Source organism: Oryzias melastigma, linkage group LG5 (genome assembly GCF_002922805.2).
Source record: "Oryzias melastigma strain HK-1 linkage group LG5, ASM292280v2, whole genome shotgun sequence".
Lineage (NCBI taxonomy): Eukaryota > Metazoa > Chordata > Actinopteri > Beloniformes > Adrianichthyidae > Oryzias > Oryzias melastigma.
The window spans coordinates 31595164-31614369 of record NC_050516.1 but is presented as its reverse complement, the minus strand read 5'-3'; the positions used below and the strand labels follow the sequence as shown (position 1 = coordinate 31614369).

Here is a 19206-nt window from a genome sequence, read left to right as displayed (position 1 = left end):
TAAAAATATTAACTAATAAAACTTTAACACCAAGAGTGAGACAAAATTTTGACAAAATAATCATGCTGTAGACATTCTCAAACACTAGCATTATAAGTTCTGGAGAAATAGTAAAGAATCAATTAGGGATGTCCCGATCCGATCACGCGGTTGATGACGCGATCGAAATCTGACTTTGTCCCCCGATGTTTTATTTATCTGACAGAGAAGTAAAAGTTAAGAAAATTACCTAAAGTAGTAATAAAACTGAAAACGTGATGTCTTAAGAAGTAAAAAAAAAGAATCTTATAATAAAAAAAAAATTAAAAACGAATAAATGAAAAATAATAATAATATCAGCTAGTCATGAACGCTCATCTTCAAATTTATGCTAAAACAAAGTCAGGATTTATTTTTAAGAGTTTTAAATGAGGACAGGAATCAAATTTGGTTAAAAATGTTCAATAGCTCTAAAGATGTTAAAGCTAAAGTCACTAAACTTTCTCACATGACTAATTATCACTTATATAACAAGAAAATAGTAGTTTTTTTCCTATTTTATATTTGCTTTATTTTTACTTGTTTATTAAAATTACTTCATAGAAGTTTTCAATTTTGACCGCTGCTGTGGTAAGAAATGTATGAATGAAAATGAGTTCCACATTAATGATGTAATTAATGAATCAACAATTATCTGCAACTTGGATCGTAATGTAAAAGTTTCATTTTGCTTGTCGTAAAGGAAGACGACGGAAAAGTTTGGTTAGCCTGTCGGCCAGGTCAATCTGGGGTCAGACATCTCAGTAGCTTCAAGTTCTGAACTCCTAAAGTTTCAAACTAATAAGTTTGTTATCCTAATTAATCATGTTTTTTATCTACTTACATCAGGTGTCAGCAACCTGTGGCTCTTTTATCCATTTATTGTGGCTCTTTAGCTTTGAGGAAACATGCTAATGATTGATTTTAATAAGAGATTGGTTAGTTAAGTTTTGTCATTTCTGTTTAGATTTTTTACATGTCAAGCATCTAAGCACAAAAAGTTAAATTTACTGTCAGAAATTTGCATTTTTTTCTTCAATTTTGAATTTTTAAGTTATAGTTAGTCAAATAAAAGTCCCTAAAAGTATTTTTATTTTGGTAAATTACACTAAAGTGGTTAAAGTTTTGAACAAATGTGGTTTAAAATGATTTAGAGTTGTAGATTTTCAATAAAAAGCTCAGTTTATTCTAAATGTTTTAAGTTGCTTTTTTAATAAATATATTCAACAAAAATGTCTAAATTTTTTTAGATTAAAAGGAGAAAAGCACACCAAAATTATAAAGATAAAAACTTTAATGCTTGACTGCCTTGCATTTTTAATTTCAAATAAAGCTTTTATTTTGAAAGGAACTTTTGTGTGCTGCTGTCAAAAGTAAAATAAGTTACAACTGTAATAAATAGAAACATATAGACACAAGTTGTAATTCAATTATTGCAGTATTTAAAAACTGGATTCATAAATAAATTATTGTTTTGAAAAAATCATAAAAAATGTGCATTTTTAAACGATAAAGTGAGATTTTGTGACTCTCGGTGGGAATAAACTAGACTTTAGCGGTAAAGGTTGCATTCCTCTGATGTAGATGAAATCTCATTTGGATTTACATCATTTATGGAAATCTAATCTAGGAAATGCTCAAAAATACACGACAATTTGAATAGTTATCAAAGAACTTTTCCTTTAGTGGCAGCAATTATTTCCAAAAGTGTATAATTTCTCATTTTTAACCAACTTTGACAAGACTGTGTAAGAAACGTTACATCTGCAGCTAAAATGCACAATAAGAATTTCAATTATCACTAAATTCAGATTGAAATGAGCTTTAGTCTTTGCTTATGTAAAAAAAAAAAAACAAGAAAAAAGGAAAGAAAGCGTATAACTCCCAACTTAATCTTTACTGAAAGACAGAAAGTAGCTAAAAGTATTAAAATATTTTATGGTCAAAAGAACCATTTTATTCCACACCAGAAAATCTGGAATCGGCGCTTCTTGACAGGTCTGTAATAAATGGAATCAAGTTGCCAGGTTCCATTAGAGGAAACTTGGCTGTGAGTTTGAGAGTTTCAGGCAGACGTGTCAAAGTGGTGTGGATTTCTTAAGTCACGTAACGAGTGAGGCTACCAAATATGTCTGTATTCACTGCAGAAAGCCAGTAGCTCCTGAGAATATGCTGATTCAGGGTCCTTGAAAACATGTTCCTGAAAGCATCACGGCAGTCTGATGGTTTCTCCTCACAGCTAGACTGTGGACGTTTCTGAGCCTGCAGAGCGTTTTCTCACGGTTTCAAATGTTGAAAGTGTATTATCCTAAGAGGAAGTCTGTCCCACCACTTAGTGGCCTGTGATGGAAATGTCCGACCCATCAAGAGCTTAGAGCGAGGGAACATCGTGAAATAAGGCAGGGAGCCTGAACTTTCAAAGATGCTCCATTTGTAGACCATCTTCTTGCATTTGTAGCTCTGAGAGTTGAAACAAATTCTCCAAATTCTGAGGTCTGCTTCTCCTGAGACCAAATTTGCCATTTCTAGATCCTCTCCACTCCTGCTGGAGTTTAGAAGTTATTATAATGATCACAAGGAGGTTTTTCAAAAACTTGGTTTGAACAAACTATTTATTTATCAGGGAGTTCTTTGATCGACATGAAAACTAGATTTTTTTTTTAATCATTGATCCCCAAGCAGGTAACTCAAATCCATATTAAAGCATTGAAAGAGAATATTCTAGAATAGGGCTGACATGATTAGTCGACTAATCGACTATTAAAACAGTCGACAGCTAATTTAATAGTCGATTTGTTGTTACTTTGTATTTTATGGAGTCAGAGTGTAGTAAAGTTAAAAGTTATAATGGCATTCTGATAGCTTTTTGGACAATTTTGGCATTTATTAAGGTTTTATAGACTATATTGAAGTTTAGCTAATATTTCAGCTAAATTCTAGCTGTTTTGACTAATTTAGGCTTTTATTTTGTTTGTTTTCTAGGCTATTTTGCAATGTGAGGCCCTGCAACAGACTGGCGGCCTGTCCAGGGTGAACCCCGCCTTCGCCCGTCAGCAGCCGGGTTAGACTCTGACACCCCTGCGACCCCGACAGGAAAGAAGCGGTCGGGAAGAGGACTGAATGAATGAATTGTAATGTAGCTAATATTTCAGTTATATGCTAAGTATTTTGTCTAATTTTGGATTTTTCAATTTATTAGGCTAATTTGGAGTTTAGCTAATATTTCCGCAACATGCCAGCTGTTTTGGCTAATTTTGGATTTTTTTTTCAGTTTTTTAGACTAATTTGGATTTTAGCTAATATATTTGCTACACGCTAGCTATTTTAGCTAATTTAGGATTTCAGCTGCATGATAGTTGTTTTGGCTAACTTGGACTTTTTTCAGTTTTTAAGACTAATTTCACATTTAACTAATATTTTAGCTGGCTATCAGCTTCAGCGTCTTTAGCTATCAGCTTCAGCGTTTTTAGCTATTAGCTTCAGCGTTTTCAGCTATCAACTTCAGCATCTTCAGCTATCAGCACTACCATCTTCAGCGTCCAAATTCAGCTTACAGCATTCCCACTATCATTATCGCAGCTAATCCTTTAAATCTAATTTTTAGTTAGTTTAAAGCTAATGATGGCTAACGTGTGTTTAACATCCAGTTTGCGCATGACCCGATTAGTCGACTATCAGAATAATCGTTTGTGGCAGCACGAATCTAAAACAGTACATTCTTAGGTTTGGGTGAGTCAGTGTTTGAGGAAAGTTTTCAGTCTATAAGTTAAACTTGCTGGCTGCTCCTTTATTATGTAATGTAGAGAATTTTCACTTCATTTGCTCTTTCACTGATTTCAGTCGAGCGTTCAGAGGGATCCCAAAAGTCTTCAATGATCTCATTCTAAGAAAATATTCTGCTGTTGTACTTGAACTACCAACCCCTAAATCTAGAGACTATAAAATTGAAAAAGTTATAATGGTCGCAGAAATGATCTGAATTACATACCATAAATATTATCTCATTTCTGTATTATATCTTATAAAATGGGGAGACCGCTGATTTCCATCTATCATCCAGACATCATCCAGATGTTTTAAAGAGTCAATTTCTCCTATTATTCAAGAAACTCATTCCAACGTTTTTCAAGTATAAAATTAATTATGATTCGGGGAACATTTGACTGTATCAGGCCTGAAATATCATTAAAGCATCTCTTATTTCATGTCCAGTTTTTAAGTGAAAGTCTGGAGTTATCTTACGATAAAAAAAGTCTATTTTAATTGATCTCCTAGTTTAGTTTTTACATATAAATTATAGGATGCAACTTCTAAGGATAAAATGAACATCCTTTTGTCACAAAAATACATTCACTGCAGTATATTTACGAAAAATTATTTTTTTTTCCTAGATTATATGGGAGTTCAGGCTATATTTACAAGATTTTAGGAATATTAAACTGATTCCACACACAACAATAGTTTATAAGAACTCATACTAAACATCAGTTCTAAAATATCAACAAATGAGTTACTATATATGGACCTTTTGGAGCAGCGGTCGCTGAAAGAACCATTTGATCCAAGTTAATATGGAGCAAAACTCAGCGAGAGCCGAAGAGTTTCAGCTCAAAGTCAGAAAAATACATTTTATTTATGTTTTTAAAGCCATTAAGCCACTAATTTATAAAATGTAGCTTTGAAATGTTCTCAACAATAGAATTTTTTTATATATATAACAAAATTAACTTATTTTACTTTTAACAGAAGCACATATAAGTTCCTTTCAAAATAAAACACATCCTGAGTTTAATCAGATCCTTCAACTGCAGCAGTATTTAAATTCTAAAAGATTATGTCTGATAATAAACGACTTTGACAGTAGATTGAATCTTTTACTACCTTTTTATCAGTTAGGCCTATCTAACAGGTTAAACATATAAACTAAATTAATTAGTTAAATAATTATTTAAGTCTGAGGTTTTCTTTGAAGCCAAAGAGCCACAATGGAGGAACCGGAGCCTCAGGTTGCAGACCCGTTTCCTGAATAACTCAGCAGAGTTAGTAATCCTGCTTTTTACAAAATAGTGTTTTTTTTCTTTTCATAGTTGTATACTGCTTTAAATACATTTTTAATGTTAAAACTGATGTGTACAATATGAATTATGAACATTTAAATAAATAAGGAGGTATTCTGTTACAATTCAATGTATTATTTGGTAAGATTTTTAAATATTTTGAAGTTACTACACCACAGCATTGAGCTACTGTTCTGAAAGAAAGTTGAAATGTTGTTTATATGCAAAAACATATTTTTACACTGGATTCTAAACAACTAGTAGTACTAATTGTCAGGGTGACAGCAGCAAAAAGAAGAATAAATGAGTACCAGTAACAATAGAAAATGTCAATTTTGGCGTGCCTTATTTACATTTTAAGTTTAAGCAAATATATAGCAGCAGCATGACCTTTTTTAGAACAAGTTTTGCTTTATTTAAAAAAAAATGAATTATGCACAATCACAAATTTTAAAAGGGTGCTTTAATCAGGGATATAAAAGTTTGGTTTTTTTTTATCTTTGTGATTTTAAACATCTTTAGCTGCTTTTCATTTTTAATTGTACAAATCATGTTGATCACAAGAACAAAAACACAAAATACTAAAGTTGGATTAAGGCTTTAGGGCTCCTGTAATATTTTGGGTGGAGGAACAGATCCAAAAACTAGATCAGTGTGTGATGGAGGATCCATTTGTCAACTTCTATCCATCCTCAACTCAAGAATTTCCCTTTTTTGTCTTATTTTCAAGCAATAACTCAAACTATACTTGACTAAGTTAATCATATTTCAGATCATAGATCATATTTAATTAATAAAACGTGACTTAAGTCTGCATTATGCATCACTGTAAAATATTAATGTACGATTATGAGTAATTACACTGTTGTTTTTGTTAATTTTTCTTTTTCTTTTAATATTTCTTTATTTCTGAAATGAGTTTGATACATCTGTGTGATTGTCAACAATGATTACTTGATATAATCCAATAAATCAAATCAATCAAAACTACAGGTGACATTCTGGGGTAAGGATATGTGGATTCCACTCAACAAACGTCTGTTAAATATACACCAAATATGAATTATAAATATTATACACAAAACATTAATATTAACAGTGAATATCTGGACTAACGTTAGTATTGCTTTTAAAAACATGTCTATTTTTTCTTGAATCTGCTGAAGTTTTCCAACTAAAGTAGCTGCTAAAATGACAATATCATGCTTTTATATGCAGCTGTTTTAAGGTAAACACTTGACTGAAAACACATTTGTTGCATAAGCTACTTTTTCCAGCGGCAAAACAAAGCATCTAGCTAATGTTGTAGCTAACAGCAGCATCGAAACCAGGTTTACTTTAACCCAAAAACGGAGTCTATGTCTTACTTTCAAACATGCTAGACTGGCCGGTAGATCCGCTTCGATGTGATGAGCCATCGTTTAGGACGAACGAGCTTCGGATGTGTCTGTTTCTGTTGAAGTTAGCTCCACACGACGTTTGTTTCTGTCGTCCAGTCCCGCTCTAAAGAGCGACAGTGACGTCACAGCGGAACTTCCGTGTTGCGTTCACAGCCACCTGGTTTCTGGCTTGTCTGTGTAAAACAACTCGCTTTGAATAAAGTTTTTTTTTTTTTAATTGAAGTTTATACTTTTTTAAAAACAATATTTTATGAACTATTGAATAAAAATAAACTTTTTTTTTCTTTTTTTTTTATCAAAAAATCATTTCAGAGTACGCTAGTGGAATAATGAACAGTTTTTTCCTACCCTTTTTCCTGACAATAAATGCCTTAAAGATCCATTCTGATATGACCAAACTCTGTTTTATGGAAGTGTATATATATATATATATATATATATATATATATATATATATATATATATATATATATATATATATATTACTTCAATAAAAAAGAGCATGACATTTTACTACGCTATAAAGTTTATGTTATTTTAAAATGAAATTAATGCACTTTGAAGAAAGCTTTGTATTGAAATGTATTTTTTTTTAAATTAATTGCACATTTACTTCTAAAATATGAGGTCAACTTGCATACAGAATTGTAATTTGCAAAATGCACTGTCATTTGAGTTCTGACATCAAAAATTCATAAAATTCAATGTATTTTTTTATGTAATATTTTTATTTTAAAATTGTCATACTGGATTCCAGATTTTAATATTGAATCATAAATGGGAAAATGTTTTTAAAACAAATTTAAGTCTTAAATATAACTTTATACATTTTTAAACACCCTGAAAAATAGATCAAAAGTTGATCAGAGTGTGACTAAAACTTTTAAGAACACACGATTCAATAGGCTCTTGTAAAGGGTGTTTTAATATTTCCTTCAAGCCATAATTGAAGAAACAAAAAGTTTTACAATTTGGTTCTATTAGCCGGATTTGGTTCAAGTAAAAACATAACTATCCCAAAATTACTTGTCTTTTTGTCCTAATTATATGTTTTTCTAGATTTTTTTGTACAGCGTCCTGAGATGATCATGCCTGTTATTTAGTTCTTTATAAATAAACGGAAATGAATTGGTTGGCAGGCCATCACAGAGCTAAACAGAACCTAATGAGGCAAACAACCATGTACTGTCACACTCAATTTAGAATCATCAGTCAGCATGATAAGCCAACAAACCGGACCAGCCAGAGAAAAACCACAGGAAGACCAGGAAAAGTCCAGACAGAATTGTTGACATTTAAATGAGACATCTTTTTTATATGCAATACAATCAAAACTCACATTTATAAGATATGTAAATGCATTGCAGTAGTAGGTGAGACTCAAATACTGACCTGGAATTCTTTGTATTGGATGAGATCAGGGCTCTCGCTCTCTTATACCCCTTAATTGTAGCTCTATGGTTACAATAAAATGTTTTTTTAAGTAAAGGAAAAAGTATGTAAGTGCTAAAGTTTAAAAAAAAAGTAAATTAACTAAAACTTTCTTCAACTCATTCACAAAAAGTTGAAGGACAGAAGCCTTCATTCTCCATCAATCCATTGTAGTTTATCAACGTCATACTGACACATTTGGACATCATTTTGAGCTTCATTTATCACAAAAAATCAATTTATTATTAATAAGCACAACCAGAATTAAAACTACGTTAAGTTATAACCTACTGGATTATAAAGCAGATATTCATTATTTTAACAAATTCAAGGATTTAAAGTGTTTTTATGACATGGTAGGGGTCACTTTATTATCTCTGATTTAGTTTTAGTTGGATATATTTATGAATTTGTGGCTGAAATGCATCAGAAACATTTAAATAAACAGTTTTTTTTCTATTATCATTGATGACTTTCCACTTCCTACTGTAGTTGCTCCATTGTCTTTTATTTTGAAAGGACGTCATGTAAAGCTCTGTCAAAACTATTTCATTTTTTTAAAGCTATTTTTCTCTTCAGGCTTATGTTTATATATATGCAAAATAGTTTATTTAAATGTATCATGTCAGTAGCAAAAGTATAAATATGAACCAGAATCTTATTTTCCTAAAGGCTGAGTGAAGACTTTGTGGCTCCTACTGGGTTTTGGTTGGTGTTGAAGGTTGCAGACCCCTGGATGAGATGATTGGTATATTACAGTAATACCAAGAGTGAATTCAGTTCAAATGTCTCTGGAGAGAGCTTGTTTTTTGCATATTGATTTCCATATATAATATATATATTCTTGTTTATGACTAACAAAAATAGTCATATTATCATCACGCATTTATAGTCTGTTAAAATTCTGAACTACACTTTACAATAATGTAAAGACTTTCCCTCTTTTATGGAAGCGTTTTTGACTCATAATTTAAAATAAAAGTCAATACTGGAAATGTTTTTTTCATTTCCATAATGCATTATATGTCTCTTAAATGTAATGAAAAAGCGATTCTCCAAATGGCGTTTCCATTTTCTTCTTCAACACCGCTCATTCTGTAACTTAATCAAAATGATAAATAAAGCATTGGACATTTCATTTTCAAAAAGTTCTTTGGTAAATTTGAACCAAAATTCCATTAGAAATATCAAATTTTAGAAATAAAATGCAAAAAACAGAAATGCAATCTGCACAAATGTCTTTTTTAAATTAGAATATTTTGATTTTTGTCTCCATTAACTAATGAAGATGATTTTTACTTTTTACTTTTTCTATTTCTATAATCATTCTTTAATAAATACAATTTGCACTACCGGTAATTGTTTTTTTTTTAAATGAGAATATTTAGATTTTACTCCATTAGCAAAGAAAGATGATTTAATTATTACTTTTTTATTATCATAATTCTTTGAATACAATCTGCACAAAGTGTCTTTTTTTAATGAGAATATTAAATTATTGACTTTGACACATGTGCTGTAAATCTGTAAAATTAATTATTTGAGATAGAAAAATGTATTACAAAATTCTTCATTATACAAAGATGACTCACTTCACGTTAAAAAATAGTGCATTACAGAAAACAGGTTGCAGATTAAAACTAGATAAAAACCGACAAAGTAACTCAGAGTGTGGACAACATTACAGCAGTTAACCCTGTAAAGCCCACTTCATCAAATAATTGACAGAAAATTCTTTTTTTTCTCCATATTTAAATACCAGTCATGATACGTTGTGTGGCTTGGAAAAAAAATATTATTTAGGGGGGAAAAAAGCACCTTATTTAGGCATTGTCTCAAATTTGATCCACACATTTTTAACATGGTGAAAATGTTATACATAATTAATTATCAACAAATTTATATTTTTTTCAATACAGCAAGTAGTCATTTAAGAAAATAAAATAACAATAGCTGAGCTAATCTCAACCTGAAGTGCTGAAAACTAGCAAAACGTTTTCCCTCCAAAACTGTTTTTGAGATGTCACGGGGGCAGCCATTTTGAAATGAGCAGGAAAAGCCCCTCTACTGCCTCTAGTGGAATGATAATGCACTACACAGCAGAAAACATGGACAAAGTCATATACAGTGGGTTTTTAAGGAAAGTTTTGATAATGCTGATGAGATGGGGGGTCTCAGAATTATGTGTATCAAATATGATACAAATGGTTATACAATGTTTTAATAAGCAAACACAAAGTTATTATCCAAGGACATCATCTAAAGCTCATCCACAGCCAGACGTCAGGGTCACAAATCATGTTGAAATAAGCAAATTCGAGCAGAGAATTAAACATGCAAGAACAGAACGTCCACTTGCAACCGTAAATAAATCTTCTTTGTCAACCAGACTGCAACTTTAGATGTTAAAAACGGGAAATTTCATATTTTTCCACATAGAAAACTTTGGACCAAAAGAGAGAAGGAAGCAAAGGAAGAATGAACGGTGTGTTTGTACATTTGGTCATTCCATACAGGAGGGTTTCAGAATGTAAAAAGATAAAATAGAATCGAAATAGAATGAATAGAAAACAGAATTATCAGGACTGATTTATCAGTAGTGTGGACACAGATGCATGCAGGGAAAATCCTTGCTGTCTGTTTTACATTTGCTGGTGTCAGCTGGAGTTTGACCAGCTCCTGTCATTTTCCAGCCCTCTGTGGAGACATTCTGATGGGTTTGGACAGCAGGAGTGTTTAATCATCGGATACTCCGCCAGCCAGGAGTACATGCCTGTATTAGCAGGATGACATGATGAATTGAATGCCTGTGAGACTCTCAGTTTTACCAGAATCTCATTACAGATTAAAGCCATTACCGGGTATTTTTCCTTCCATTTATTAAATCCAGGGTTTCTAAAAGTTCTAAAAGCTGGATTACTGGTCTGGTGTGGTTGATGATTACCTATGATGCTCTTTTTGGATTCAATGTGTGATTTATTTTCCGGTACTCACATGGAGAAGACATTATGATAATGCAGATGAAGAATCGTGTGGTCAGGAGCAGCATTTGGGGAAATAGTTCAGCTTTATTTAAAGGAAATTCATGAAAACAAATTTCAACAAAAACAGCTCTTGAAGTTTAAGAAAATGCTAATGACACTCTTTTGATAGACAGAGAGACAGAGAGACAGTCCTGATGAAAAATTGTTCTGGAGTTAAGAGAAAAACTCTGTATGTTGAGCAATACTAATGTTCTCTGATAAATGTTTACAAAGGATGATCAGAAGTATGGAAGTTTTTTTAGCTCATAATTCAAAGTATTATGCATTTTTCAATTGACAATTCAATTTGCAAATTCATCATGCAATTTGAAAATGCATTTTTCAATTTGCAATTCAATATTCAATTCAGGCTTTCAAAATGATAATTCATTTTGTAATTTACAATTCAGTATAAAAAATTACAATCCAATAGCACCATTTTACAAATAAAATATTGAATAAAAACAAAATCAATTGTATTGTAAATTGTCATGGGTTTTTGATGTCATAATTCAAATGAAATTGCATTTTGTAATTTACAGTTCAATATGCAATTTGACATTTCACTTTGATAATGCATTTGTCAAGTGACAATTCAATATTCAAATTAGGCGTTTTAATATGAAAATACATTTTGAAATTTACAACGGTATCGGTCCGTGGGTCACTTGCTACCGGGTTGGAGAGTGACGCCCGGGAGTTTGTCAAAATAAAAGAGTAAGTAGCTTCTATCTGGATGACTACAACTGCAACCGCTGTGTTGCAGCTCTTGAAGACATTTTTTTAGCACATCGGTACCGGTACCGGTCAGCGGCCCGAGGGTTGGGGCCCGCTGTCTTAAAGTTCACAGCATCCCTTCAAAATCTCTCTGAGCTGTCACACAGCGGTTGTAGTGTAAGTCATCCAGATAGAAGCTAACTCTTTAGCAGATAGCTTTCTCTTCTGTAACCTCCAACAACAAACAACTCCATTGCTTAGTTTAGTCTTTAATATTTTTTTATTGGTCGAAAGGAAGTGGAGGCGGGATTTAGCATATTTAAGGAGGTGGAAGGCCCCGCCCTGATGAGCGTCTGACAGAACGACTTGAAGCGCCTGGATAAAACTGAGAATGCATTACAGATGGGCGGGGCTTGCAAGTTCATTTATTACTATGAAATAGATTTAAAGTTTCTTTAAAATGAATTTGAAGCAAACCATGTATTGAAATGTCATTTTAAAATTTTGAATTGGAAATTACAAAATGCATAGTCATTTGAATTATGACATCAAAAACCTATGACAATTTACAATGCAATTGATTTTGTTTTTATTCAATATTTTATTTTTAAAATTGTGATATTGAATTGTAAATTTTCATATTGAATTGTAAATTACAAAATGAATTATCAATTTGCAAACCTGAATTGAATATTGAATTGCAAATTGAAAAATGCATTTTCAAATTGCATGATGAATTTGCAAATTGAATTGTCAATTGAATAACGCATAATACTTTGAATTATGACCTAAGAAATCTTCCATACCGAAGGGTTTTTGTTGAGTATGGATCATTAAAGCAGTGGTCCCCAACCTCTTTGTGGCTGCAGAGCGGTCAGCCCATGAGGGTCTTACCACGGGCCACGGCCCGGGGGGTGGGGGTGTTCTGGTGCCAAAGCGCTTCTTTGGTTCCTAATCGGTGCCAATTTCAGTACTTCCGTGATAAAAATAATGTCTACATCTTCCCAAATCAACACATTTTTATTCGCAAGTCCCATATTGACGCATGGTGTCAAAAATTGACATTTTGGGGGTCGTTTTATACGGAAACGGCCTGCCCTACTTTTTTTTTTTATCGTTTTCTCTTTATAACGAGATCCACTGTCTTGTTATACTTCGTTTTCTCGTTATAACAAGATAATCAAGAACAGAGAACGATGCGTCCCCCTCCTCCTTTCAGAGACACAGAGACTTCACCTGTTTGAAAACACTCCACAAACTCTGTTTTTAGTCTAGTTTTTATTTATTGGTGGATTCAAACGTCTTAATTCAGTCTCATGGACCACCCTTCAGTTAATTTTCCCCAAAACGCCAAACAAACATTGACATGATTGACAGAATTCAGGTCTGCAGAGCGTGTCTGTGTGGTGCGTTCACTGAGCTCTGGACATCAGCAGTAAAACAAAGCAGTTCATCATAGAAAACGTCAAACACCAGCACAGATCTATATACAATCGATTGATTAAATAGTGTCAACATTTTTTCTGAAAAACTGCTTTGTTTTGCTGAGGATTGTATCAAAATGACAAAAGCTTAGCAGCAGTGCTGCATCTCCTTAACAATTTCACATAACCTCACCAAACTTTCAAGACTTATTCCACAACGTAAGATAAGTAAGTAAGCGCAACAACTTTCACAACAGTCCTCCCGTAGGTGGCGCTACAATCTATTCTAGTTGTTTCCCCTAATATCTCTAAAAATAACATGGTTGAAACTTGGCGTGCACGGCGGACAGAAGGTCTTTAATGATGTAAAATGTTTCAAAGTGTAACATAGTTGGTGCTGAACCTTTAAAATATAAACTGTCGCAATGAACTCAAAATCTAATTTTATATTCTCAGAATGAAATAGATGGAACATTTTTGACTTTAAAGCACAGCAGAGAACAGAGTAACTGGATGAAGAATCAAACATAAACTCTTTTCTCAGTCAAACTGCAGCAATGAATCATTGCTTCATTCAGTCTTAATAAAGTTGGATTCATCTTGAAGGAGTCAAGGTATTTTGTGAATGTGCTAATGAGGTTACATACTTCTCAAAAGGATTAATTTCCTTCTGAAGGATAAAGCCTCTGAAATAACATGTCATGTGAGAGGAGCACAACTTCTCCCAAGGTGACCAGCCTCAAATCTCACCAAAGAAATCCACGGAGAAAAGCATAAAACAGGATGAAAGGTCACCGTTTGTGCAGCTTTTCTCGCCTGCTGCTGTTTTTCACTGACGCATGACAAAGTGGGTGTTTGAAGGACACTGCTGTCCATTGTGTGTTTTCATGTAAGTTGTTTTGACCAATCACTGCTGACTTTTTTATTTGTGGGAAAACCCCACGCAGCTTTTCATCCTACACACCTGCCTTCATATTCAGTTTGTAGGATGAACTAATTCCGTCTTCTTGACATAGTGTCTGAGAGCCGTCCTTTGCTTTGCCGTCTTCCTGCTGAATTGTTATCTATTCTTCTCTGGTATACAGTATCTATACCTAATGAGACCCTTAGCAGTGAGTCATGTAGCCCCGTGTTGCCCGGTGCACAAGGCCAGACCTGTCCAGCATTTTAACAATGGCTATTGCTGAGGGGAATTAATAGAAGATGAAGTGAGACATGTGTGCAGCATTAGACGATGGCCTTACTACCCAGTCCGTAAAGGTAGTGACAGCAGAGCGATGTGTGAGGCTCACTTCCAAATAAATGTTCCGCTTTCAGACGAAGGTGTTTTACATTCAGGATTGTACGTTTGTGCTTTAAAGAATCAAACATCCAAGGGTTTGGTCAGCAAACGCATATGTTCTTCTCCTGGATTTCTGCTGTGATTTTTTGCTTTTCTATTATTCATAGGAGGGTTTGATGTAGTGGTTCGCTTGTAGAAATCCTACATTGTATTTTTTCTCATTGCTTTTGTTGAATTAAACATGACAAACATTAGTCTGGTTCAGAGGTCGGCAACCGTTAACGGTAAAAGAGCCATTTGGGTTTGTTTTCTACTGATCAAAACCTAGAAGGAGACGTATAGTCTTTAGGAAATATGGGTTGTATTCATGACCTTCTTTTATATTCAGAATAAATATTATTTATGTCTATTTCTTGGCACGAACAAAAGCAAAAATATAAAAGAACTTTCATCTTTCAGAATGTATTTTTTTTCTTTTAACAGAAGCTCAAATAACGTATTTTCAAAATAAAAGATGCTCTGGGAGGATCATCTCAGTGCAGCTCTGGACAGCTTGTAATCAATATTGTGGAGTTCAAGATATTTTCTGTTAACTCATAAAAGATCAAACTTTTTATCAAAGTTTTGCTTTTTATAGAAAATCTGTTCATTCTGGAGGTAGAGTTGAGCAAACAAGACGTCTTCAGGTCAACAGGATGTAAAAACCTACATAATTTATCATCTATGTGAACCTCAGACATCAATTTATACATTTTACCGATTTAAATTAAATAAATGCTAATTAAGTAATCCTTACTTTAAAAAAATAATATTTTATTTTTCTTTTATTTATTTATTTTTTGCTCTTTGTCCTCAGCAGTCTTAAGCTGCTGGGTTTTGTTATTTTAGTTTGGGGTTGGTAGTCTTAATTTTTGGGCTTTATTTATTTGTTATCTTTGGGTAGTTTTGGTTAGCGGGAGCTGCAGACTCCGACGGTTGATATGGCTGACTTATTTTATGTTTGTCCAAGGAGCCACCATGAAGAGACAAAACAGCCACATGTGGATCTGGAGCCGCAGGTCACAGACCCCTTATCTAGTTGAAAATAGCAATAAGTTCTTGATTCCGTAAAATAAACCTAAAAGAAATACCCGACATTCTTTACAGACTGTATAAAAAACCTCCCCATCCAAACTACTGAGACATTCATGAGCCAGTTTGACTCTCTGGCCGACTGTGTCGGTACATCACTGCATATTCTGTTCTAGTAATTTATACAAAAGGAACTCCGGGTCAGATCAGTTCCTCTCCAGTGGAATTCACACATTTAAGCAGGTCAGAAAAAGGTGACGGAGGTGCTGCAAGACTATTTGAATCAGTTTTGTGGGTGGAAACACCTCATCTCAGAGATGTGCTCGGTCGTCTCTCTCTGATCTTTGAGTTCAATTAAACCAAAAGGAAAAATAAAAGTAAACAAATCTGATAACAAAGAGACAAAAAACGAAAAACCATCTAGATAAGATGCACCTGGCACATGTTTACTTGAATGCTATATGAATACTTAAGTACATTTCGATTAAAAAATTATGGTAACTGCTTCAAATATTATTACTACTAATGCTACAGTGTTTACAGTACAATTCATTATTGTAAAGTCATAATCATATTAATTGTTGTGGTAATATATATACTTGATATAAAAAAAATAATTTTGGTAACGTCTCTCTCTCTCCATAAATACACTCACTGGCCAATTAATTAGACACACCTGTCCAAATGCTCGTTAATGCAAACGTCCAATCAGCCAATCACACGGCAGCAACTCAGAGTATGTCATTATGCAGACGATCTGCTGCAGTTCAAACCAGCATCAGAGTGAAGAGCAAAGATGATTGAAGTGACTTTGATGGTTCAGACTGGATGGTCTGAGGATTTCAGGAACTATGATTTTCACCCACAACCACCTCTAGGGTTTACAGAGAATGGTCAGAATAAGAGAAAATATACAGTAAACAGAAGTTTTGTTGATGTCAGAAGTCAGAGGAGAATGTCCAGACTGGTTCCAGCTGATAGAAAAACAACAGTAGCTCAAATGGTTACAACCGAGGTCTGCAGAAGTGCATCACTGAATGAACAAAAACCTTGAGTCAGAAGGACTACTGTAAAACTGAAGTCAAGATTCAGGTTGGAGACATTTGTTGTGTTAACCTCTGAAGAGACCAGCTAACAGGAAACACATTATCTGTAGTTGTGTATTTTCTTTTCTCTCCAGACTACAGAAGCTTTGATTTTCCTGCATCATTGTTTAATGTAATCTCATGGACCTGCTTTGCATTTACGATTCTTCAGTGAGTGCTGTTGTGAGCGAGCGAGTTAGACTGTTGACCCCATTTTAGAGAAATAACTACTTGCCCTATGAATAAAAAGAAAGTATTGATTTTTTTTTTTTTTGCTGTAGTGTGCAGTCAGCCCTTTTTCCATATCTGAAGGTGGCTGACCAGCTGAGAAAGCTGCATGCTGGTTCCTGATGATGCGAGCTGTTCGGTTGAAGGCAGGACAGATATTTGATATGTTCTTGAAATTCCTTATTTTAGTCTAAGTCTTTTCTTGAGAACATAACCATGAAGCACATTTGCATTATTCCATTTTAGGGACATAGTCTACAGATGTATAAACTCAGCTCATCCTTAACCGTGTTTGACCAGTAATCTGGTGTTTTAAAATTAAATAAATATTCAAATACAGAAATGGAGTTTGTTTGGTTCTACAAATCAGTTAAGAAGCTTTGAATCAGAATGGAATAAAGGTCTGGAAGTGGAACATCTTAGATTACAGAGATTTAATCCAGCAGGGACAGAAAACAATATCCTCGTTTGTTTTCTATTTTTCTTGCTTATTGTTGATATTTTTCTTTTTCTTCACATATTTTTGCTAAATTTTATTTGTTTGTTTTTTATGTCTGTATAAAGGCTGAAAATGAGAAAAAATGAAAAAAAATGTATTGGCTTACAGTACTTTTAATGATCCATCTGTCTGTCCATCCATCCATCCACACATCTGTCTGTCCTTCCGTACATCCATCCATCAACTCATCCATCCATCCATCCATACATCCATCCATACATCCATCCATCCATACATCCATCCAATCTTCAACTCATCCATCCATCCATCCATACATCCATCCATCCATACATCCATCCAATCTTCAACCCATCCATCCATCCGTCCATACAGCATTCCATCCATCCATGTTCTTCTGTTCTTCTTTGTTCTTCTTTCCCACTCTCCTCTGGGGAGCGGGAGAGATTTCAGATCTCCGGTGGATCGCTCACGCTCCCACTCTTGGCCGTGGACCACGCCCCCGACACCATCCTGCATGTCTGAGTGAGAGTGATTCCTGCTGGGTCGTCTGTCCTCCTGCTCCTGGTCGTGGACTGCACTTCTGCTTCATCATGACTGTGGACTTCATCATCACTCGTCCCTCAGCTTTATCTGAATGAACTCTTTTAGATACGTAGCTGTAAAAGCTAATCTTTGTTTAACAGTTCTGGTATCTCCTGTCTGTCCTGGGATAGGATCTCTCCTTCATGTGGGAATCCCTAAGGTTTCTTCTTTTTTCCTGACTCAGGTTTTTTTTAGGAGTTTTTCCTTACCGGGAGGGAGGGTCTAAGGGCAGGGATAACCAGTTTATTTAGTCTGTTTAGTTTTTAACAATTGTTTATATTTTGAAGCCCAATGAGGCAAATTCCTTTGTGATTTTGGGCTATATAAATAAAATTGAATTGAATTGAATCCATCCGTTCGTCCGTCCGTCTCTCCATCCATCCTCTCACTGTGTCTTCTGCAGGATCATAAGATTTGTTGGAGCTCAACAACCACTCATCGTTCAGGACACTTGAGACCTAAAATCACACTAGAACTTTTTAAAATAAACAGCCATACAACCCATGGAATGGAAATGTTTGTTATTAAAAAGAAGAAAAAGTCTGAGTGATGCATAAAAAATGTTTTTTCAGAAACAAACAGTCAAGTCAATTCTGATGGTCTGCTTGTCAAAACTATTGAATCCTCCAATAAAAACGCAGGTTCTGATCAACTCGTTTTATCTTTTATTAATTTGACTCGCAGTTTTCAGCAGACATCAACAAGTTTTCTGAGCTTTGATGTGAAGCTCACATGCTTATGATCATGGTATGATAACGTGCATTGATCCTGCATGTTACGTCTGTCACGTCATGTTCTTCATGAGCAGTAGATGAAAGCCACGACCAGCACGACTCGTCAGCAACACAGTGTCCTCCAGCTTCATTTATTATGTCAGCAGCGCTTCCCAGCTGCACTTCAAAGATGCAGGCTAAGCTGCAAATGTCAATGAATTTAGAGGTCTTGCCTGCAAGTCTATTGATTGATTCAGCTTGAGGGAGCGATGACATCGCCGTTTGCTTTATGAACGCTCAGAAACAGTACAAATGTTCCAGTTATTGAGTAGGGCTCAAGACTTGTATGGAGCTGCTTCACATCAAAATGAAATTTACTGAGCCGCATATCAAACCTCTTTGGGTCAGGATGTCGGACACACAGAGATCGATGAACGGAAATTTGAAAAGGCCTAAATCATGTGTGTCAAAGTCAAGGCCCGGGGGCCGGATCCGGCCCTCCAGGTAATTCTATCCGGCCCTCCAGATCATTTTATTTTATTGTTATTAACAGTCCAATGTTATCCTGCACTCATTTCTAACACTGTTAATTTTCATAAAATCTATCTTTATGGAGGATAAAAAAGTTATTTAAGGTTTAAGTTGATTTATTCTGGAATAATATTCCTGGATTTTTATATTTCAGAATTATGTTAAAAAGTTGCGGTTTTAGAGT

General features: G+C 34.2%; 1 protein-coding gene across 2 annotated transcripts in view; it reads right to left on the bottom strand.

Annotated features, from left to right (window-relative positions):
* rad18 (RAD18 E3 ubiquitin protein ligase) overlaps window positions 1-6643 on the bottom strand; it is a 59533-nt gene extending 52890 nt beyond the window's left edge. The window contains exon 1 of one of the 2 annotated variants that reach the window (XM_024271150.2): window positions 6443-6643. In XM_024271150.2, coding sequence (XP_024126918.1) covers window positions 6443-6493 — 51 coding nt within the window. In that variant the 5' untranslated portion in view covers window positions 6494-6643. The remainder of the gene's footprint in view (window positions 1-6442) is intronic. The other variant, XM_024271149.2, reaches the window with a different exon arrangement.
* Window positions 6644-19206: the final 12563 nt, after the last annotated feature.